The sequence below is a fragment of the Pecten maximus genome, chromosome 7, assembly GCF_902652985.1.
Source record: "Pecten maximus chromosome 7, xPecMax1.1, whole genome shotgun sequence".
Lineage (NCBI taxonomy): Eukaryota > Metazoa > Mollusca > Bivalvia > Pectinida > Pectinidae > Pecten > Pecten maximus.
Window position 1 is genome coordinate 18,666,695 of NC_047021.1, and position 25,691 is coordinate 18,692,385.

General features: G+C 37.3%; 1 protein-coding gene across 1 annotated transcript in view; it reads right to left on the reverse strand.

Annotated features, from left to right (window-relative positions):
- Window positions 1-11,891: 11,891 nt before the first annotated feature.
- LOC117331107 overlaps window positions 11,892-25,691 on the reverse strand; it is a 47,264-nt gene continuing 33,464 nt past the window's right edge. Inside the window, exons 9-25 of the mRNA XM_033889702.1 lie at window positions 25,349-25,596; window positions 24,580-24,766; window positions 24,200-24,297; window positions 22,870-22,930; window positions 22,179-22,583; window positions 21,631-21,758; window positions 21,092-21,302; window positions 19,056-19,145; window positions 17,517-17,671; window positions 17,071-17,226; window positions 16,614-16,816; window positions 15,834-16,022; window positions 14,569-14,767; window positions 13,938-14,097; window positions 13,281-13,555; window positions 12,653-12,851; window positions 11,892-12,265 (exon numbers count right to left, since the gene is read on the reverse strand). Coding sequence (XP_033745593.1) covers window positions 12,120-12,265; window positions 12,653-12,851; window positions 13,281-13,555; window positions 13,938-14,097; window positions 14,569-14,767; window positions 15,834-16,022; window positions 16,614-16,816; window positions 17,071-17,226; window positions 17,517-17,671; window positions 19,056-19,145; window positions 21,092-21,302; window positions 21,631-21,758; window positions 22,179-22,583; window positions 22,870-22,930; window positions 24,200-24,297; window positions 24,580-24,766; window positions 25,349-25,596 — 3,110 coding nt within the window. The 3' untranslated portion in view covers window positions 11,892-12,119. The remainder of the gene's footprint in view (window positions 12,266-12,652; window positions 12,852-13,280; window positions 13,556-13,937; window positions 14,098-14,568; window positions 14,768-15,833; window positions 16,023-16,613; window positions 16,817-17,070; window positions 17,227-17,516; window positions 17,672-19,055; window positions 19,146-21,091; window positions 21,303-21,630; window positions 21,759-22,178; window positions 22,584-22,869; window positions 22,931-24,199; window positions 24,298-24,579; window positions 24,767-25,348; window positions 25,597-25,691) is intronic.

Below are 25,691 nucleotides of genomic sequence, written 5' to 3' on the forward strand. Positions count from 1 at the left end.
AGCCTGAATTTCAATTTTTTTCTGTAGCAAAAATGTTTATAAATTTGACCATAAACAACCAAACTAACTAATGAAGAGACAACAAAAATAACTCCAGAAATCATTAAAGCAAGCCATTATGTACAGAAACAAGCTGAATTTTAAAAATATCACTGTAATTATCTATACATTAAATAAAATTTAATGAAAAAAAATGTTAAAAGTGGTGTGATATTATGAACCCTTTGAAATACAGACCCACACCAAGTAGTTCACTTACACAAAAGAAAACAGAGATAACTGAACACATATACAAACAACACCTCTACAACCTCCATTATATTTAGACACAACTTCTATGTACACTCTTGCAATTATACCCATAGCCTTGAAAAGGCATCGGTGTACACCAACTTCGAAAAATCTAACTGATTTCCTGCAAGTACAGAAAGGCTTCTACTGATACCTATACACTACCTATACACTATGGAAGGTCTTTATACATCTGTACCTGTCTGTCAACTGCTGTCCATCCACAAAAATCTCAATCTCAGTCATGCCAGCGTAAGAATTACACCGTCCAGTGTTCGTGGTGGTCACTTCCACTTTAAATTTGGTAGCTGTCTGCATCAAAGGAAGCACAAGGTACGACCCTTGTATTACAGGGCTCCTCAAACTTACGTAGGTTGAAGTTACTGGGAAGGAGTTTCCAGCAACATCGTATCCAGTCACCTATTTAAGAATTAAATATATTAATTAGAAAACAACACAATAAATACTTAATAAGAATACAATTTTTGTCTGTGCCACTTAAATGATTGAAGTATCTTTTTAATGTTGAAACTTTGTAAATGTAGCTAGAACTTTTTTTAATACAAAATTAAAGGTTCATCTTGTAACCATCCCTCCACCAAAGTTTTATTGAATTCCATTAAATAGCAAATTAGTTTTTCAGCAAATCAGAGGCTGTGAAGGCCATCTTGGATAAATGTTTGGAAACACAATATAGATTATGCACATCTACAATGTATAAGAATTATTGCCAGCAAGTTTTGTTGAAATCCCCTTAGTAGTTTAGGAAAAGCTGACAGATCGTTGTGGCTACAGAGGGACGGGCGGGCAGACGGTCGGATGGAAAACCTGATTCCAGTATACCCACCCCCCCCCCCCCCCCCCCTCCCTCCCACTTTGTCGCCAGGGGGAGGGGGAGGGAATAATAATAAACTCTGAACTTTATATCAACTTTATCAAAGGAATATGGATTCCATCATTAAAGGGATCCATATCCGTCAACAAGGCTGAACTGCTAAAACTAAGTAACATTTTGTATATGCAAGGCCATCCCACATCATATACAGAAGGAACTTTACTCACCTTAAACCTTGATGGGAAGGTGCTGCTGGGATAGATTTTGATGTGGTTGACAAACTTCGCACTGCTGAGAGTGATGGTCAGAGTAAATGACCCTGATTGAGCCAGGTAACTTTGGTAACGACTGCTAGACAGCGTCTGGTCAAACAGGTTCATCAGCGAGTATGATGTCCCATCATTGGAGAAGTAACAGGTAGAACCATATGTGCTCCAGTAATATTGGTAATAGTTAAATGTTGAAGCTGATAATGACACCGTGTGTCCCCCAACTGATGTGAAACTAGAACTTTTGGAGTATGTACCTATGAAAGGGAGAAAAAGAGATATCAACAAGTAAATATAGATGAGTATGTCAATTCGTATCTATCAAGCAATCTGTTTTGAAATATTTAAGCTAATTAAATTGACCCTTTTTGGCCCAACCCATCAGCCAAGGGGGTCAGTCAGGGCCAACATGTACATACCTTCGAGCTTTCATCTAATGTTGATAGTGTTAACAAAGTTAGAATGAATTCCAATAGAAATCAATACAAATGATAGTCAAAAATATGACTTCCCTATATAAACTATAAGCAAAGTTTACCCCCTTCCCAGGGGCAAACATGAGACTCCAGGGTCATGAAATTCACAATCTTGGTAAAGAACCTTAAGACCTTTCTATCTGTGAAGAGTATTTGATTCTACCATATCTGGAAGTTGAGAAGAAGATTTTGGAAATTTAGTTAATTTGGCCCACCCATCAGGCCCCTGGGAGGGTCGGGACCAAATAATTCACAAAATTGGTAAATTGTTTAAGGACACAAGACAGACATTGACGGACAAAAGACAGTTAGAATAGGTCACTTGAGACAAAGAGATCTTCGTCTGAGACAAAGAGATCTTCGTCTCAGGTGATCTAAAAATTCCACAAAGAAAACTTAGTATTATTTCAGTAGCTGTAATATTCCTTAGTGTACAATAAAACATTGTTACACTGCCACTATCTGCTCAACAACTTTTCAATTAATTGATATGAATACTCTACCATCTATATCAAATTAGAGATATACTTGAATTTACCTCAACTCTGGTATGTACAGAATTTAGAGAAAATATTTCATCCACTACAATGACAGTGTCTGAAGGATTCAAAGTTATAATGATCATTTCAAAAAATGAAATACACACTATAAATAGCTGTATCACTTGAAAACCTACCAGAATAACTGAGATCAAGGCGTTGTCCTTCATTTTTGATACTGGTTTCTTCTTGCACTTGTGTCTGTCCAGCATTATCCACTCTGAGGGTCGTGTGACCTGAGGTCGTGTTCTGGATGAGCACAGTTCCAGATGCGCCAGCTTCTGACCCTGATCCTGAGTCACATGCCCCACCCTGAACCTTGTAGTATCCGCGGTATGGTGGTATGTTGAAGCTTGATGCATGGTACAGAGCTACTCTTCCTCCTGATCCACAGCCTCCTTTTGTCTGGTCAGCCTGACCACCTTTAGACATGATCTTTCCAGTGTGGCTTCCTGTTAAGGTAGGTTTTGAATAAGTTGAATAACAAGAATTCACAGAATATGTCTTACCATCTTTACTTTGACACTCTTAAATGACAAAATACCGATTCAGAAATCAATACAACGATCCAAAATCCCATATTGGGTATAAAGTAAACAGTTTATGTCATTGGGTGGTCAGGTGTTGAGATTGTTCTTTAAATTGTCCCAAAATTAAACATGCACAACCAGATATTTTAGGGGGATCTACAGGCATCTAATTTGAGAAATATCTTTATCCAACAGTCAAAATCCAAGACTGAAGCACAGCTATTTCTGATCAGTCTAAACTAATACAACTATGCAAAAAGGAGAACTATGTATGGAATTTGAATCACATGCATGCAGTACTTTCAGAGAAACAGCATCAATTTAAAGGAATATATATATTGTCAGTCAATCATTCTTACGATTTTCTTCTTTGTCATTCAATTATTCTTAGATTTTCTTTTTACTCTTAACAAGCATATTGCTTTATAACAGGAAATGTACATGCTTAATTTCTTACATGGTTTGGAGCTTTCAAATTATATCGAGGGTACAAACTTTTGTGGTTAGCCCATGCAGCAATAATTATTAACAATAATACACACAACAAGATTTATGTTTAGTTTTATTCGTGGTTCCACAGTAACCATGAAAATAGTTTAATCATAACAAACGTTTTATTTTATACAGTAGTAATACATGTCCCCTATTGAATCCCTATAAAAATAGTAAGTGACCTTGACCTTGACCCAAAATCCCTGTAACTCAAACTTGTCAGAGATATTATGGTCTTCTATCATTTTGTGAAGTTTTATCAAAATCTCTCAAGGAATGAAGCCGCTAGATCACTGACAAACTTAAGTGTTACATACTTAATGATTACATAGGAACATACAAGACAGGCAGGAAACCTACAGTCCCCCCCCAATTTCACAGGTAGGGGTCTATTAAAGACATCAAAGAAATGAGAATAAGTTTAAATTCAACACTATCTTACCTGTGAAATTGACAGTGTTGATGAGGATACTGCCTCCACTTCCACCACTGGAAAGGTCAGATGGATTCCCAGACACATCCTCACTATTGGCCATGATGTATCCCTCTACAGCCAGGGTATGGGACACTTCAATCTCCAGACGACCTCCACCTGTCCACATTACAATATCTTCTCATAAAGCAGTCAAGTATAAATTCAGTAGAAATCTTTCTTTGGGAGTTATATCTATGAAGTTGTCAATCTACTTTCTCAAAATAGGTACAAAATCATGAAAGGTCTGGATCTGGGAAAATAACAGCAAGTTACAATTTCATTTATAGGTAATGATCAGGCATATAAAAATCAAACAATGAAGTAATGATGGATAACGACTAGGATCCCCATATGTAAGAAATACTAAAAAGACAACTTATTACAGAAACAAATATTTTTGTTCTGAACAGCTGAAACAGCAGCATGAAGCATCCATTTTGATTATTTTTTAAATTTTGACCAGAAAAGCATTTACAATCAAATAGACAGAATACCCTAGCATGTATTTGTCAACACCTAAAATCAATCAGGGACCAAAACCTTAACATTGACACTAAGTATGGGGTGGTGTGAAATAACCATTCTTAACATATTTCATTGAACTGTAATACATATGGATGAACTCAATACTAGGTATTATGGACAGGAATTATTGTAATGATATCTATCACCTGTCCCGCTTTGTTAATATAAGCATTTTACATAGGAACACCAGGATATGTTTGAAGAGACTAATGAAATAATATGAGGTCTTCACTTTTTTTGGGAAAAATACAATTGTAGAAATGCTAGTGAAGAGTGTAATGCATTCAGCTATACATCACACGATAAACCTATAACCCAAGTTTGGTTGTTCTAGCTTTTATAGTTTGTCAGAAACAGCTTAATATACAAGAGCTAAATGCAAAACCTTACTGTTGATTGTCCAGAAATTTGAGATTTTTACCCCAAAAATGCAAAAATCCATGAAATATTTTTAGTGTTGAAGGCTCTACTACCCATGCTACATCTATGATGAGGTTTTGTTGGCCTAGCTTTGTCAGAAACAGAGCTAAATGCAAAACCTTAAAATTGTTGATGCCCCCGTCGGATAAGCAACGCCTATGTGCTGCCTTTCCGACATCCATCGTAGGTAGTGTTGTATAATCGGCTAAAAATCTAAATCGATGATTGGTTGGAATCGGCAAAGTAAACTGATCCGATAATTGGTTTTACAGTACTTACAGGTAATTGTTTATTGTGTTATTAGTAAAAGATTGTTCACATTCCAATATATGTAATTTTGATATGAAAAATATATAGACTAGGCAAAGCTAGACTAGTTATAGTTATAAATCGCATTTATTAAATCAAATGTCTCATTTTTAAGGTCAACCTGCACTAAAATATGGTTATTAGTTTTAACACAGCACCCTTCAGTCGGCACAGTCAGTGGCGGTTTTCATTTTAGACTGAGACCAGCTAGTACATAATAAATTGTCTAAAAACCATGTAATATTGTCAGTGATATGTATGACCATTGACAGTGACATTTGTGTCAATTTCTCCTGATATATGGCCATGTGGTGAAATATTAAATTTTCCATGTGACTAAATATAATCTAAACACAATTACTTCTTTCTACTCACCCTAATCTGTTCTTACCTGAACCACCATTACTACCAGCTCCCCCACTGCCAAATTCCAGAGGCTGGTAAAGACTCCCATATGGATTGTTCCGTTTCAGTCGACACGCCATATAGTTGTCACAGGCTCCGCGACCTCCCAGGCCTCCATGAGATGCCCCACTGGATCCTAGTCTGTGTGCCTCACCCTTACCTAAAGTAAAGGGCACTTTGTGGATCACTTAGCTATTCCACAGATATTTTCAGTAAAAGTCTGAGAGTGAATTGGTATAAACAGAAATCATATTGCAGCCAATAGGATCACAAATTCTAATTATATCTATAGTAACTGTGACTTTGTTTGTGACACCAAAAGGTGGAACTTCAAACTCATACCCGAGGTGAAGTTCCAATTTGATACCTGATAACTTTGTGAATGTTATATTTCATTAATACTTTTGCTTAGTAAGCAGACATTTAGTAACCATGATTCTATCTAATACTTCAGTTTAGAATTTCAGAATTCCAATGTTTCAGTTTCAAATATATTCTGCCTTGTACTTAAGATTTAAAGATGTGAAAACAAGGATACAAAATAAGAATTTAAACTCACCAGATCCCTGATCAGGGGAGTGGCCACCATTACTGACAGAAACATTACCACCATCATCTATCAGGAAATCCTCAGCTTGTATCTTCATATAGCTTCCCTCAATAGCACCTCCTCCTTCCACCTGGACAAAGTTAAACACCAAGTCATACCGATCACTGCTGGCCCGCGGATTGGAACAGTTGATGATTGCCCTGGCCTTTATAATGGTAGTTCCATTGATGTGATACTGACGGGCAGCTCTACTATTTGTGGAACCAGTCAGCTGAAGAAGCAGTTTTGCCTCCGCAATCATAGTTAGATTGATAACATGGTCCATGGTGCCTTCTAGATTGATAAAGACATCTTCAACATTAGTGTCTGGGGCGAGTCCCAAGTACCCATGTTCGTAGACATAAGAGTTAAAAGGTGTGTCGACAAATTGTCGTTTGAGATCCATGACCTGGTGTGGACCAACATGAACGGTCCCGGTTCTATCCCCAATCATGTTCTTAAAGTGTAGATTTGCTCCGTTAGAGACAGGTTCAGGTAAAATCGCAAGATTGGCAGCACCATAAATATTCAACTCATCAAAACGGTAATCAAAGTTGCCGTATGCTAATGCATGTGTTCCAGCACTGGGCATGATCCATGCTTTACAGCTGTCTTCACTGATATCATTATAGTCAGAGATGTAGTCGCTTTTCTTGCTTGACAATTTGTCATTATTGACATACAGGGTGATATGTCCGTGGACCTGGTGGTACAGCAGCGTAGTGCCTGGACCTCCATGGTTAGCACTTGATGAAGATGTCACCTCACCACCATGGTTGTTATAAGAGCCTAAATATGTATCATTGACAGTAAAATAAATGGCAATCCTGCCACCTGACCCAGCTCCACCAGTACCACTTCCTGGATAGGAATCTCCTCCATTGGCAGTGATGTTTCCTAGACCTCTGAACAAATGGCAGTACATCCAGATACTTCCACCTGCTCCACCACCATCATGGGTGGCACCAGCCACTCCTCCGTTCACCCTCATTTCTCCGTCCACCTCCATACGATTGGTGATATTCAGCCATAGGAGACCGCCTCCTGCTCCACCATTACTACCACCTCCAGAACTGCCGAGAGCATACGGCTGGTACAGATGTCCATAAGGTTGTCCAGTCCGAGAGGTGCCTACACCATATCCGGCCGTACCACCATGACCCCCACCAGAACTACCGCTCCCACTTACCACACCTTTTCCTATGTTGTAGACTTGTGTACTAGCATCTGTTGGTCTGTATCCACGCCCATCAGCATGAAGGGTGCCACCATCATCAATGGTGAAATTATATGCCAGAATGGTAATATTTGTACCCACCATGGTACCACCCCCTTCAATGTACATACTTCTGTGTACAGTTAAAATGATACCAGGCTCAATGACAGGGTCCATGATAGATTCTATAAGAGAATCATCTTGGATTCTCACAAACTGAAATTCATACTCATCAGATGGCTTTTGGTCTGTATGTCCTCTGTGCATGAGTGTTAATTCTCCCCGTTGGTGCATGGTTACATTCTCGATGTTGGCCAGCGTACCTTGCAGCCATATATGTACATCATGGATGATTGTGAAATTGCCAAGACCTAGATAGGCATCAGGGTATACTCGGGCACTAAAGGGCAGATCGATCTCGTACCTCAGCAGGTCCATTTCCTGGTTCTGACCCAAATGCACTGTTCCAGTCCTATCACCTATCATGTATAAGAAGAAGACATCAATTTTCTCCCCAACCGGTTCAGTCAAAAATGCTAGATGAGCATCACCATATATTTGTAACTCTTCAAAGTGATACTCATTATTACTATTGGCAAATGAATGGCTACCAGACTCTTGATTGATCCAAGTGCGACAGAAGTCTGTTGTTAGGTCACTGTAGTCGGCTATAACATTATCACTATTACATTTCCGACCATTATTGTCGATCAGTAAAGTCCTATGGTCCTCCAGCATGTGGTAAATAAACACTGTCCCGGCTCCTCCATTCTGTGAATAGACTTCATTCCCAGCAGGACCTCCGTGGGCCTCATAGCTAAAGCTCATCATAGTTAGGTTAACCTTGAAGTAGATGGCTATACGACCACCAGCACCACCGCCGCCACTGTTACCCGAATTTTGAGAACCTTGACCTCCGTGTGCCGTGATTTTACCAAACCCTCTAATGATGTTACAAAACATCCAAATGCTGCCTCCGCTGCCACCGCCGCCACCATTTGAATCTGCATCAGCACCATTAGAAGTGACTTCTCCATCAATGTCAATCATTTTTGTCACATTCATCCAAATAACTCCGCCTCCAATTCCGCCACGATGACTACTTGGACCAGGCCCACCAGAACTTCCTATGGCATCTGGTTCATACATATTTCCGTAGGGTGTACCGGTAGTTTGTCCAGATCTACTGCCTTTACCTGGGGTACCACCATGCCCACCTCCAACTCCTATTCCTGCAGGACGTCCTAAGTTCACTAATCTGCCACCATACGACTGAGAACCATGGCTGGCTTGTGAGTGTTGTCCGTGATAACCCAGTCCTTCAGTAGAGATTTTTCCTCCACCATCTACAGTGATGTTTTCTGTGTTGAATGTAAGGTATGTTCCATGCAGGACACCTCCACCCTCAACACTTATAGATCTTGTGTCAAACTCAATACCAGGATCAGTTATTGGATCTGTGGTGGCATTCAAAACACCTAGGTCCTGAATTCTTACAAATTGAAATTCAAATTTACTAAGAGAAGCATTAAGGGTTCTTCCACCATGCTTCAGCCACAGATACCCACCATGATGGATTGTAATGTTATCGATATTAGCAAGGATACCACTCAGATGTATCTCAACTCCATGAACATAAGTCATTGGTGCGAGACCTAAGTAGGCTCCGTTGTATACGTAACAGTTGAATGGTAGATCGATCTCCAGTCTGTTCAGATCCATCACTTGTCCGGCCCCAAGGTGTACTGCACCAGTCCTGTCCCCTATCATGTATTTAAAGAACACAGTCATATTGTAATCATCTGAGGTGTAGGAGTTCAGGTTCACAGATCCCAGTCCTGGAACAAATACAGTTGAGGAAGGATTTGTTTGGGGTGGGTACAATGCCAAGTCTCCATTGCCGTAAATCTGTAGTTCTTCAAATGTATATCTATAGGTCCCTCCTGCAAAGTCATGGTTTCCAGAGAGTGGCAGAATCCAAGCACGTCCACCATCTTTTGATGGGTCTTCCCAATCGACCTTTAAGGTTCTTGGTCTTGGAGCACCATTATTGTCAATGATGAGAGTTCGGTGTTCATAACCTTCATGGAAGACAAAAATTGTACCAGGTCCTCCGGCTTCACAGTCAGTGCAAACTCTGCCAGCCAGACCACCATTTGCCAGGAATCGGAACTCATTGTAGGTCGAATTGACATGGAAATACATGGCTATGCGGCCTCCAGCACCGCCTCCACCCGTTCGATGATTGACAGTGTAGTAATAGTATGTGGAGCCTTGGCCACCAGCAGCCACAACATTACCGAAGCCAGTGATGCGATATGTATGGATAAGAATGCTACCCCCGCTTCCACCACCACTGACAGAGGAGCCAGATGTGGCACCGTTACCACCATTAGAAGAGACAGTGCCATCAATCCAGAAAGTATCGGTGACATTGAACCAAAGACGCCCACCTCCCCTACCACCAAGAACGCCTCCTCCACAACTTCCAGGCAAACTTGGTTCATACAAGTCATCATACGCCTCTCCTCCTCCTTTAGTAGAACCTGTAAATTTACACCAGAATAAGAAAAACTTTCATATACATTACTGATTAACTTATAGTATTAAGGAGTCAACTCTACAAGTTAACATTTCAGCTTTTAGAGACATTTCAAAAGTAGGGCATAAAGTTAATGAATTCTTGAGCGGTACAGTATTTTTGAATCAATTGGAATATTACTTGTGTCTCAGAGTACCAGAATATTTTTACCAAATTAAAACTGACAACAGAATCAATAGCTCACGAATTATCCTTCGGCCTAGAGTAAAATGGGTAAATGTTGTAGCCCAACTAAAAATCCAGATTTACCTTCAGCTCTACCACCACTTCCTCCGTGACCTGCACCACTTGCTCTATACGAATCTGTTATTCCTCGGCCAGGGTTTATTATACCATTGGTTCCTATGCGATAATTACCGCTATTGTCTGTCTTGTAACCATTAGCCATTTCATACCCCAGTTCATCTGCACTCAAAACACCGCCAGCATCAACAGTGATGTTTGTTGAGAAGTAGGACACAGCTGTCCCTCTCACAAGTCCACCACCGTCAATCTGAAGGTCTATCGTGGTGAAGTTAATGCCGATTTGGTATACAATGTCGGTGATCATATGAATAAATCCATTGGCTTTCACATGTACCCACTTATAAACATAGTTACTGGGATCACTTCCTGTTGTTCTGCCCTCCCGATAGAGGTACAGCTTTCCATTCCCATAGATTGTCAGATTTTGGACATGAGACATTGTTCCATTCATGTATATATCAATACCATGAATATGAGTGTCAGGAGCTAAGCCAAGATGACCACCATTATAAATACGAGCGCTAAATGGAAGGTCTATTTTCTGCCTTTCCAAATCCATTTCCTGCTGGTCTCCAATATGAAGTACTCCAGTTCTGTCACCTATCATGTTGTCAAAGTAGATGGTAGCATTGGTGTTGACAGGATTCGTGAGGATGGCAAGGTGTGCTTTACCGTAGATTTGTAGCTCATTGAAGTGGAAGGCAGAGTTTAATGCTGTTCAGAAAAGCAAGAAAAAGTTAATGTAGTGATATTTTCTCCTATATTTTATATCTTCTCTCTGTATATACAGTCAAACCTCTATGATTTTATTTTTGTTGACTCAATTTTCTCACTGTATCAAACTTTTTGCTTGAATTTTCTCACTATATAATGCTACTAACAAACCTAGGCATGATTCAAATGTCTACAAATCAAAGTTTACAATGTATCAAACTTTATTCATGGACGGTTATCTATGATATAGCTACTCGCGCGGCAAAATTTCACACCTCTACCACAAACGCTCTCACAATAGGGATTACAATAGTGTGTGTTGTCTACTGCCGCTCATGGGGTTAATAAATAATCGGGCCCAATTTAATCACTCTGGTATTACATACTGGTGGCCATCTTTGATGATCACCTCTGCCATTGAAACCAGCAGTCGGTGAGTAAATTTTAAGTAACATAAAACAAGCAGATCAACTTTAAACACACACAATTGATATACTTGTTTTGTAAACAATACATACTTTGTTTGAATAATAAAATGCTTAATTGACTAAAAGTGTTTTCTATTCTGCTGTGTTTGAGGTAAATTAACTAAACTTTTTGATGTGAACCTGACAGGCGACGATCAACACGAAGACGAAAACATCAAGGACATGTAACAGCTATGTAACAATTATGGAAATTATCAAGAAAACATCTGTCTATTGTCAACCATGAATAATTCAAAGTCCCGCTGTTTCGAAGTTTTTCTGTTAGTCCCTTGAACTTCAAAAATCGAAGTTTGCCTGTGTATATAATATTATGCACATACCATAAAGGTTTGGAAGAGGGGTTATACTTTCAATTTACATGGTTTTATAAACATTTTAAAAAGCAAAATGGATGAATTATAGGGATCGAAATAATGAAATACCATAGATTTCTTTTGATAATTTTATTTAAAATATACCATGATATCAATTTTACATATATATGCCCCTGTACACAAATAACCTTGTCCTTCATTTTGATAGAATCATTGATTTTAAAACAGTAATTTAAATGTGGTTATGAAATAAGCCCTCCCCAAACTTTAACACTATGTAGGGGATGGGGCTTAAAGATAAATCCTTTGGTATCCTTTTCTGATGTTTCTTTTGATTTTTGTCATATAATTTTTTTCAGTTCTTTGAAATTGTTATTTCCTGGATTACAAACCATATCTGTGGTTGCCATGTTCTGGTAAGAACCAGGCACGACCTTCATCCTCAGTGAGGTCTGTGTAGTCAGTGATAGCGTCACTATTGGATGGTCCTCTGTTGTTGTTATTCAGCAACAGAGTAGAGTGCTTGTGAACTGAAAGAGGATTACACCAGTCTACTTAACAACAAATTATCCTGATAGTTTGAATAATGACAAATGAAAGTCACAATGTAAATATTAACCTGTTCCTCACAACTTCAAAATTGATGCTTTGTTACAGGAATTTGTAATTCATGAACATAATTATCCAAATTCCTGTTAATTTGCAGAATTAAACTTTCCTACACTGTACATTACTAAACAGTGGCACAGAATTAATTCTTTGTTGCATCTAGGTTTATCCTAATGCTAGACCTTAACATTCAGTATTTTAGAATGTATTTTACTTATTGTATTATAATCTAAGTATCAATTTTACAGCATTTTAATGCAATTACTATTTTTTTTTTTTCTTCGAGCTGACATTTAAATTATGGTTACCTGTGTGAAAGAAGAAGATTGTCCCTGGACTACCATTGCCCACACTATTACCACCGAGACCACCATATGCATCAAATTTCCCCATAAATGTCTTGTTCTGGGCTAAGTATACAGCTACACGGCCTCCTGATCCCCCTCCACCTGTGTAGGAAGAGTAAACATCACCATCTCCACCAATTACCTGGAACTTCCCAAAGCCCTGAAACATAAAGACAAGAGATTATTTTGCTTCCATTGGCAAAGTAATATTTTACTGAAATTTCTGGAATTTGAAAAGACGAGCAAAAAAAAACAAAATCATTATGCAGATATGACACATCATTTTATCCAACCTGCATGTAGATATTTGGATATCAATTGTTCTTAAGGTAAGCCTGGATGAAAGCGGGCATCCTTTATGGTCAAGCAGGTGAGCTCCATACCTTTTCACACCTGATCAGAGAATCAAACCACAGTCACTTAGTAGTTGAAAGGCAAATTTGCTACAACTGCACCACATGACTACCCAAGACATTAAGTATAATTTGCCCAACTCTACACCATCAGTTGTCAGTCATTTTAGAGGTATGAGGGAAATTTCACCACCAGATATAGAATTCAATCAACAATTTCTATTGCTGATTATTACCTTAATGTTGTTGACGTTGATATAAAGAGACCCTCCACTACCGCCACCTGCAGCGTAGCTGGTGGCAGTCTCCCCATTACAGCTGATTGTGCCATCATTCTGTAGAGTGGTGTTCACCCGTAAATACACAGAGCCACCACCTCGTCCTCCTGTTGTGCCACTTGTTCCTGATCCGCCCCGGCATCCAAGGTCAGTTGGTTCAAAAAGAGATCCATATGGCATGCCAACCCGAGCTTGATTCCTTCCATGTCCCCCAGAACCACCATGGCCAGCACCTAAAGGGCAAAATTTATTTTGAATTAGCTTTTAGGAATGTTTATGCAGTTTTAAGTTCGTTTTTACTTATTGAATACATGTATGAATATCAAGAACTTTACTGGGTATTTTCAACAATATATTTCAAAAGTTCACAGCATGTTTCCTTTTTGAATTTTAAATTTAAGAAACTTGATTCAAGCAAACATGGTAAATATTATAGCCACTCAATGTAGAATTACTTAACATACTATGATACAGTATTGAAAGCATAATATCGAAGTGTAAAATTCATATGATTTTTTTTTTATTTAAAACATTAAATGTTCCTAAACCAGATTTTCCTGTGTACCCTATCATCATATTTCAGTGTTACAGAAGTGACAGATTTTAAGTATTTACCTGATCCACCATATGCCTGGTAACCTTGACCTACAGTACAGGATTTTGTGTGAACATCACCTGTGACCTCCCCAAGGTCATCCACAATCATTGTGTCAGCATCGATGTTGACTTTGACTGCATGCAAATGACCACCACCTTTTACCCAAAGATTGTTGGCCTGTAACAGAAATTGTAATATTTTTACTGAGCATTCACAAATCTTAGATACAAAATCTTCTAACTTAAAGACTTCGTGCAATGACAAGCTTATCAAAGAAACAGACTTTCGAAATGTATATGAAACTATGGTCTGACAGGATCACTGAAATTATTTAATTGGAGCAATTCACATTCATAAAATGCATTGTGTGTTGACCAAAATTAACAAAAAGGTTTACTGTACATGTGAGCAAGTGTATTCAATATTTACAGTATTATTTAGTTTGAAAACTGAATTAATTTAAGCTCCAACAACAATAACAACAAAACTATTGAATAGAACAAAAAACATCATACCAAATTACCAATAGGAATACAGGAAGATTGCAAAATGTAGTTTTAAAAAGTTGTAATTTTTATTAAAAGCACTGAGATAAATTGTCAGGCCTAAGAATAACAAGATTGACTGACATTAGCAGACTGTACTTACGACGATGTTGAGTTCACTATGGTCATTGGTGAGGTCGTCAGTAACAGTAACCTCTCCACCAGCAGTCACAGTGAGGGAGTTAAATGTGTATGTGCCCACGGTACCAGGCTGAGTGGTTGCTGTTCGTGTTGTACCTGAAGCCCCGAGCTTCAACTTACAGCCACTACTGACTATAACGTCTTCAACACCAAGTATACCCCTGTTATAAAACATCAAACTTATATAATATTCAGATTATTTAGGTTTAACACACTGAAAATAAGCCATGCCTGGTTATAAGGCAGCCCATATCTATTACAGTTCATATAAATGCTTACATAAATTGTGATTTCATTGTCCTACAATTAGCTTATCTCCAATTTTGAATAAAAACTGTTGCATTAAAACCTAATAGGAGGTATTATACTAAATTCTACTATACACAACAGTACTACTGCAACATTATTTTCATTTATTTTTTTTAAATATTTTTTATGTGATATAACATGATATTTCAAATTATATTTTTTTGAAGGTTTTTCATTTCTAATGACTTTGACACAGTTTTCATTAAACAAGAGGCCCATGGGCCTTAACGGTCACCTGAGTTTTGATATATTTTAGCATATTTGGCCCCTGTGACCTTGAATGAAGGTCAAGGTTTACCATTTGAACAAACTTGGTAGCCCTTTATCCCAGCATGCTACAGACCTAATATTGGGTCTCTGGACCTTTTGGTTATTAAGAAGAATTCATTTTAAGATTTAAGCATATTTGACCCCTATGACCTTGAATGAAGATCAAGGTCATCCATTTGAACAAACTTGGTGGACATTCGTCCCAGCATGCTACAAACATAATATTGGGTCTCTGGGCCTTTTGGTTATCAAGAAGAAGTCATTTAAAGATTTTAGCATTTTGACCAGTGACCTTGAATGAAGGTCAAGGCCATCCATTTGAACAAAGATAGTAGCCCTTCATCCCAGCATGCTACAGACCTAACATTGGGTCTCTGGGCCTTTTGGTTAATGAGAAGAAGTTGTATAAAGATTTTAGCAAATTTGACCCCTGTGACCTTGAATGAAGGTCAAGGTCATCCACTTGAACAAACTTTGTAGCCCTTTATCCCAGAATGCTACACACCCAATATCAGGTCTCTAGGCCTGTTGGTAATTGAGAGGAAGTTGAAAATGTAAATTGTTTACGACGCACACAAGGCGATCGAAGATCTCAGTTGACCTAAAAACCAAAATGATTGGTCCAAGCTGTGATGTAACTTCACTTACCAGACGATGATGTTAATGTCGTAACATTGGAAAGTTGGAGGAAGAAGGAGGGTGCCTCCCTCATACACGTAAACATTGACTAGGAATTCACCATCATTAGCGTGATCAACAACTAGCACCTGGTCCGGACCAACGTGTACAGTTCCTGTGTTGTCTCCAACATATTTCAGTGACGAAAACTCTACTGGACTAAAAATTAAGTAAAATAAATATTCACTAATGAAACAAGCACACCGAGTATTGCTTAAGCAACACGTCTACCAACTATTACACTGTAATATTTTTTAATGAAACTTAGATTTTCTAAAAATAGTAAAAGTGACCTTGACCCAACAACAGTGTTACGTTCATATGTACAAGACGGACAGAGAGGAAACCTATACTCTTCCCTGGTTTCACCAATAGGGGACAAATACATTTTTAATGCATTACAAAGAATTGAAATTTATGGCTGATATTTTATTTTCAATGTGCCATCAAATGTGATTTCACCATTATAGATTGATATAAGTCTACAGCTTGTTTTCTTATCCCTCATATACAATGTTTTAAGAATAAGCTTTGGAGCAAAACTTATTCAAATACTGTTTACACTGAAAATATAAAGACATAGAGGTATGGAAAATTGAACAGTGGATAGGGGGATGAAGTGATAAAATGAACTAATGAAGGAAGAGTCCCTTGAGTGGAGTGATTGAAGAATGAACAATGACAAATAAAAATAGAATCAGTGACATACAGAAGAAATGATGGAGAAGTATGGTTCTTATATTAACTTACTAGATAATGTCCGGGAGGATTGCCAGGTGGGCATTGCGTACAAGAGCCATCCTATCAAACTTTTCAGTGGTGTTGAGCCAGGTACGGCCAGCATCACGACTGTATACAGTTGATGTGTAGGAGGCAGTTATAGTGGAGGTGGAAGGCGTGTAGTCATTGTTGTCAATGTACAGAGTGGTATTCCCAGCACTCAGTAGCGTATCCTACAACAGTCAATCCTTGTATAGTTATCAAAGGGCAAAACATTCAGTAAAACTAAAAATAATTAATGAACTATCCATACCATCATTCTTATTTAAGAATCAGATGTTATGTCTGTGTAAATTATCTCCATTACTATTCCCACCCTTTTTCATTCTACCTCTAATACCTGTTTTCAAATCATTAGATGTAGAACCTACTTTTGAAGTACCATCACCTGTGTTCCTATTTACTCTAACCTGTGTATAAAACTTACAGTTAGGTATATGGTCCCTGCTCCGCCACTTCCTGCTCCCCCAGTACCGCCAAAGGCTTGGAACTCTCCATACCAAAACTGTATCCTTTTATAAGAAACAGCCATCCGTCCTCCACCACCAGATCCACGTGAGGACACACCATTTGCTCCCTTGACCTGTTAACCAATTCTGGATTAGTAGTTGTCTCTTGCTGAATTAGTAAATATTCAATTTGTTTATCTTTAAAAAAAGTCGTAAGCTTTTTATTTCTTACTATTATATTTCTAAATATTGCATTTATATTTAAAACCTTTACATTCCAAAAAAAGGTTATTCAAATTTTGGAGCTTTAATCCTATTTTTCATGAAGGAAAATACTTCTATCTTGATTTTGTTTTTCTGTAATCTTTTACTTGCTATTTAGCTATAGCTTCATTTATATATAGTAAAGGATTGATTGTCATACCTGGATGGATCCAGAGCCCTCTAAGTGGTCAGTGGTGATCATTATACTACCCCCGCTGCCTCCTGGGATAGAGGAGGTGCCCACTTTACCATTAGCCTGGATTATACCTTCGATCCATGTACTCTTCGATGCCACCAAGTTCAAAATTCCGCCACCTAGAAATATGTTTACACCATACTTCTAAGTAATAGACCACTCTATACTACTAAGTAATACACTCCATACTATGAAGTAATACACTCCATACTACAAAGTAATATACACTCCATACTACTAAGTAATAGACACTCTGTACTACTAAGTAATAGACATTCCATATTACTAAGTAATAGACACTCCATACTCCTAAGTAATACACTCCATACCATGAAGTAATACACTCCATACTACTAAGTAATAGACCACTCTATACTACTAAGTAATAGACACTCCATACTCCTAAGTAATAGACCACTCTATACTACTAAGTAATAGACACTCCATACTACTAAGTAATAGACATTCCATACTAATAAGTAATAGACACTCCATACTAATAAGTAATAGACCACTCTATACTACTAAGTAATAGACATTCCATTCTACTAAGTAATAGACACTCCATACTACTAAGTAATAGACACTCCATACTACTAAGTAATTGACACTCCATACTACTAAGTAATAGACACTCCATACTACTAAGTAATAGACACTCCATACTACTAAGTAATAGACACTCCATACTACTAAGTAATAGACACTCCATACTACTAAGTAATAGACACTCCATACTACTAAGTAATAGATACTCAATACTAATATTAAAGTAATAGACACTTGATTCTTAAGTAATAGACACTCCATACTAATAAGTAATAGACACTCCATACTACTAAGTAATAGACACTCAATACTAATATTAAAGTAATAGACACTTGATTCTTAAGTAATAGACACTCCATACTAATAAGTAGCAAGAGATCCCAGAGGGATCTTTGTGCACACCATTGAATGATCTTTAATGGTTCTATGTCAGACTGATCTTCTCTCTACTTTTCCCTTCTTTCTTTTTTACCTCTTGCTCTTCTGATAACATCAATAAGTTGAACTTACATGTGAAGTTTGAGAAACATCTTTCAAGTCCTTTTCAAGAAATAGCGATAACAAACTTGAATTCTCAAAATCCAAGATGGCCATCTGTTGACCATTTTGATTTGCTGATCAAAAATCTAAATCCAAGGGGAGCCTACAAAAGAAGTTCGAGGAATATCCCTCTAGTACTTTTTCGAGAAATAGCGATAACAAACTTCAATTCTCAAAATCCAAGATGGCCACCTGTCAGCCATTTTGTTTTTTGATCAAAAATCTAAACTCAAATGGCACAACAAGTGAAAAAGGGGAGTCTACACATGAAGTTTAAGGAATATCAGAGATCTGGTATTCCTCCTTACCTAGCAACCAGAGATATAATATCCCTCTTACCTAGCAACCAGTTATCCAAAATCCTTTCTTACCCAACAACAAGGGAGGTAAACATAGTTTTAACCCCTTACTTACCACGACCATAGGTAGAGGAAGCTACATTGGATCCACTACCAAATGACCGAGGTTCCATGTAGGATCCATAGATCTCACCAGGATAGTATCCTAAAAGATTAACATAAAAAGATGTCCAATTACGATGTATGTCCAAATCCATCTTTTACATGACAAAGTTGCAGTGTTCTAGTCTGACCAGATTGACCTGTCATGTTGAACTATGATTAGCATCTAGATTGCAGTCGAGTCGATAATCATATAGGGAAATACAGGCATTACATACTTAAAACTTATGTTTCACATAAGTGCATTTTGTGAACAAAGACATACATGTCTATGCTTTTATATATACATGTTATACGAATCAGGTGATGCCGGGAACTATAACAGCTTCTAAATTCATAAGACATTTTAAGTGAGACAACACTTGCCAGCTGTTTCCGAGCATGGATAATCGTACCTTCCCCCTTCTTTTATGGAAGTTAGGGTTTAGGCACCCCGCTCTGCAGCATCAATTGGGCATCTTACTTCATTTCGTATTTGTAAGTCCCCCAAGAATTCTTTTATAAAGCTTGCACTCTTCAGTGACATTGACTCGGCAACAGCTTTTCTGCTATATATGCTAAGCTTTCACATCTAGCCATGTCTAACTGAAGTCTAGTCAAGTGCCACAGCTGTTATAGCTCCTCAGCCCAATATTTAAATATGTAAATAAATTTGTTGAATCTTCATACTTTTTCTGTGTCTTTTGTTCATAAAGTGTATATATGCAACAAGTTTTAATGATGTACCTAACTGTTCACATTGACAAACCAGTCGTGTGGGCTAAGTGGTACATTATCAAAGTACTGGTGACAGTCTTATGGGGTTCAAATTCCATAGAGTACTTTTTCCCATTAGAAGATATTTTTTTGTTTCCATTCTATTTAACATGTGTCGGTGCATATTTTGTTCGTATTTTTATATTTTATTTTTTGGGTTTTTTTTTAAATTCTACATTCAATTAATATCAAACTTTTGGCAACTTGACTATTCGACTAAACTATTGACATATGAGACGAGACACCCCGAACGATTGAGAACATACCGTTTTACAAATTTTGATAATCAAAATATAAAAATATGTTTGATAACCTTAACAATCCAATGTTATTTTAATTAATATATACTAATCAAAGACCGCATCTGTTATTTTGTTTTATTTTACCTATGTCTATAGGCACATTGAGCATGCGACACAGAGACCAGGCTCAATAAGCTTGATTATATTGCATAATTTTGTAAGGCAATTCGCTGTCGGTCAGCCAAAATTGTGTGTATGTTAATTTTTGAATAATTTGAATACAATATTTGATATTGCATATCAGAGATCATTTTATTTTGTAGCCAAGTTACTCAACATGTACACTTGCATTATGTACTCGATGCACCAAAACATCAATTAACAGGTTGACATACCTATGCACAAATAGGTTCTCCTACTTTGAATATTCCACGAAAAGGTCAGCGCAACAGGTCATTCTTGTCGGACTATACTATTTTAAGCTATATACCAATTACACATATTACAGATTTATAATAAAAATAATGACTACAACAATCTCAAAGAATTCTTCAGTAATTATTTATCTACCAGAACATACTACATTTCAAATCAAAACGTTGTTAGCTTTTTATCTCTAATATCATTGTTAGTTTTAAAACTATCTTTAAAATGACCTGCTTTCCTGAAAAAGTTGCACCTAAAATTAAAGTGTCTTTTTCAACTGGACAACAAATTCATTTTTCACTATTCACTCAAACTGAAAATCAAAATGCAAGATAAATGAAAATTACACAGCATTAAAAAGTACTGTTACACAATTCTGCATTGAAGCTTTGTACCTGTGTCACATCAGGAAGTCAGTCATTCAGTTGTTTATGTTTACATTCCGAGTTGGTATGATGTGCAGTGCCCAATACATATTAGCACATTTCATCCTTTACTTTAAATATGCATGAAAGCCAAAACTCTACCGTCAAGTGTACATTAATGTGTATCGTCTAAACTGTACCTGTTGTAGATGCAGCTCCACCACGACCACCGTAACCACCTCCAGCAGGAGAAGTACCCATCCCATCTCCTTGTCTCAGACCTAAACCCTCAGCAGAGATCAAACCATTCTTGTCAACTTTCAAAATGTTTGTCTCCAAATAAAAGTTCTTGGCAGTGACCACACCGTCACCCTCCACAAGGAACTGACCAACTTGACCTTGTCTCTTCACCTAGCATACCATATAAGAGCAGGAACATAAGCATTATGTAACAGAAATAATAATTGTTTATGATCACCATGAAAAGTGTCAAACTGTCACTATGAAAGGGTTAGATCTGATTGACCATTATGAAAATTTAGGACTTAAAAAAAAATTACTTAATTGATAAATATGAAAATGACATTTTAAGTGATAACCATGAGAAGAATCATGAAAACAAATATGGTAATGGATAATATTTCAAGTTCAACAACTATGTAGAACTCTTCCAACAAATCCTATAGATAAAGAAATGTCACAGGAATTCCTATCAACTAAATCCACCATCGCTCCTTACCACAAAGTTCCAGGAATCACTCTCATCATCAGTAGTATCTGTTAGATCCAGAACTGCATTGTTTTGTATAGTGACGTTGGAAAACCTCACATTGCGCTCGGCTGAATCCTCAAACGACAGGGTTGCTCCTGACAAGGTATAACAAAACAATGACTGGTTACGATGTGTTTCAATAAGTTTCCGAGAATACCATAATCATAGCCAGTAACTCTATGTCCACAGAACAAAAACATATTGTCTTTGTTGAAAGAAAATCTTTGAGGGCGTCATCATATTAAATTCTGTTATATATAAATTTTGACTAAAAGTAATTAGCATTTTTACTGAAATGCCTAGACTTGAATGGGTCTATTTAACCAGCTAGCAGCATTCATTGCCAGATAAAAACTGTACAGTACTATCACTAAAGATAATAAGATAGTAATCAATACCATAAAATCTTTGACACTTAATGAATCAACTAAAATTAATGGCTTGTTTCTTTTATCAAAGACAACAATCTTGCACTGTTGATATATATTGATATGTTCTCTAGGGAACAACTGTACCTGATGCCAATAAGAGGTTTGCCTTGTCGCCAACTACAGTACCCCAGATCTTCACTGTGTTGCTGTTAAGGTATGAAGAAGAACAAGCTGAGGAACTGATACCCTGGGACACTTCATTCAGTGACTCGCGAAACTCTACAGTAGCATCCGGAAGAATCCAAGTAGCATTTTTATACAGGAAGAGAAGGTAGGTAACATTTGCCCTGCGATGTTGGGTAGTCTCAGTTAGCTCCAAGGTGTGGGTGGGTGGAATATGCAAATGACCTGTGTCGTCTCCAACAACTTTTAATGTCTTTATAGTGGTCCTGTTACCAATAGTTGTCAGGTGGGCCCCTCCATATATCTCAACAGTTGTGAAGTCATACACAAAGTCGTCCATAGGTGGATAGAGGAAAGCAATGGCACCTGAAACAGAGATTGTTAACATATGGCGGCTATTGGTGTTGCTTCTATTTTAGAATCGCAAAAAAATTCAAGGAAAGATTTCATTTTATTTTATATAGGGACAAATATTTCACAGAAAAATAAATACATTCATTTTTATATAAACGTCAGTCTCTAACACCTCCTGACCAATTCTGAGAATATCTTCAGTGTGTGTGATGGAGTGAACCAGAGAATTACCATGTTATTAATCATCATGTCTTAAGGTACCAGGTAATTTCCACCTCTTCAAACTTTACAACCTTACCTGTGTTTATGTATGTATTGAAGTGAGACTCCTCTGCAGTGTTACCTGTTGGTTCTGTTACCTGAACAAATAAAGTATGACGATTCACATCACTTGCTTTATAAAGCAGATATCAGTATCACAAATTTAAATAAATCAAATCAAAGTGACTAGGGACTCAAATATAAATGTATATATAATGAACAGTAATATTTTCCCAGTTGTAGGACCATTGACCTTTAAATCCTGACATGTGACCCCCTAAATCCAATCAGTTGTATCACTGGATGTTATAATGATGTGCTAATAGGAACAAATCAGTTAAGGTTTTTTTTTCAGGATATAAACATTCTATGGATAAACTCATCCACGTCATTACTATATAATCCCATTTTCTAAATCAAAGGTATATAAATTGGATTTTAAATGATTAATTAGTTTGTAATCAATAATTAACAACTAAATATTATCAATGACTTGAAAAAACAATGACTTAAAGAAATTAATTACGATTGTATGTGTTCAACATGAAAGTTTCAGATCCCATTATTAAGTCATCATCATACTAGACGATCTGGTCTTTTTAACGGGTAATCAAGCTGTACATACATCATATCAAAAGCAAAAGAATTGCAGGGGTTTTTCAAAGTTTTTACCATACACAGTTTCCCACAAATGACAATGACGACAGTATTATTGTAAACTTGGGACTTTCTTTCAATCAGATAAAATAGCCCACTTATTCCTAATGAGGTCCATGTTAGACAGTTACAATTACATGTAGTAAGCTGTTTATCAGAAGAGAACATCAAAGTCACCTCTGTGCTTTACCAATCAAGGTCATACATGTGCTTCATCATCAATTATTAACAAGACTGTACCTGTAAATCTAATGTCTTATATTTTTTTGATTAATAGTGGTCTCCTCTCCTGAATAGATAAATCAAGGGGTTAAATGAACTTAAATAAACCAACAATATCAAAATTAATATCAAATCATCATAGTACTTTGCCTAACGAAATTGACTTATTTCTGTATTTGATATATCTTTTCAAGATAAAAAAAAGATTATCACAGGTGGATTCTTTGCTTCATTTCTGAATTTCAACTAACATTAGATTATAATCATGCTATTGTTACGTTGAAGATTGTAATATACTTAGTCTAGTAAGCAAATCTGGCCTGTGAAGCACTAGACACGAGAATGAAGCAGGAACCCATAGGTCAAAAGGAAATACAACTCAGTCATATTTCTTTATCACCAAGACAGTGAAACTATGTAGTACAAAGGTTGAACTCCTTTGCATGTATCCAGTTCAAATCTATACTAAGTGGCCATCACATACTTACTGTGGGTTTTTGACATTTATTGTCAACTCTAAGATTGCGAGACTGATCTCCCTCAAAATATATCATTCCTGGACCTCCAGGCTCATAGCCCACTCCACCTAGATGACAAAAAAGACATGTTTTCATAATAAATCATTGTTTATGTATTGCAGAGAAATGCTTATAAAAGAACATTAAGAATACTTTACTTTTTCCCAAGACATGTTTTTATTTTTGCCAATTCTTCAGAAGAATCATTTTATTTTGCACATATCAGGTGATGGGCTAAAAAATTGTAATTAATATAAGATGGAGCCAACAGCACAATAACATTAAGCTAATTATATCCCTACAAAGGAACATTATTGTAAATACCCTGTATCACAGGAATAGGACATTACCTTTAGCTGTAACTAGACCACTGGTATATGTGCCGCTCTCAAACTTAACATAAACCCTGCCACCAGCACCACCTCCACTGCCACTAGTGTGGCCAGCACCACCGTTAACAGTCATTTGTCCGTACATGTCCAGTGTTTTACAGGTGATGGAGATGGAGCCACCACTGCCACCACCACCATAGGAACCCTAACAACACAAACACAGATTTAGATCACCCTTTCACACCAAACACACAGCTATTCCCCTAGCAACACATACAGATTTAGATCACCCTTTCACACCAAACACACAGCTGTTCCCCTAGCAACACACACAGATTTATGTAGCTGTTTCCATAGAAACAAATACAGATTTATATCAGCCGTTACTGTAGCATCACAAGCATCAGATTATTGTGTAACTAACATGCAATATATAGTATAGTGATTTGAATTGTTTTAATGACCCATTGACAATTGGAGTCATTGAGGGCCAAACAATGTAGTAGCCATGGCAACAAGCAGAATATATATATATACATCTCTAAAGTTACCAAGGCAACCAGCAGATAGCAATGCAATATTTAAAATTACCCTGGCTACAAGTAAAACATATCTGAAATATTTAGTTTTTATCATCGATACATCACATATCTCTCCCCTTGCTCTACCAGTTATCTAGAACTCGGGCAAAGGTAAAAGTTTGTTTACAGTAACCTGGTAATTCTTTGGACAAATAAAATGCCCCTCAATGATCCAACACTCACTCACTGGACTGATTGACCCTTACCGAACGGTCATCACCATTGGAGCTGATCAAGCCAGTACTATTCATGGTGAAGGTCTCAGTAGATTGTACTAACAGTCGTCCTCCTCCACGTCCACCCTTATAACTGCCCGAGTCTCCTCCACCACTTCCCCAGGTACCCGTGGTATAGATAGTACCATAGGAATCAGAGGCGGAAGCGTGTGTAGATTTACCTCCCCTGCCACCATAACTTCCTCCGCTCCCTCTGCTCGAAGAGGACTTTCCAGCACCTACAAACAACAATAGAAATGTCACACAAAAGCAGCAACAAGTTGTCAAGAAGCAAAATGTAAGCCTAACTGATAATCCCCATCTATGTGAAAAT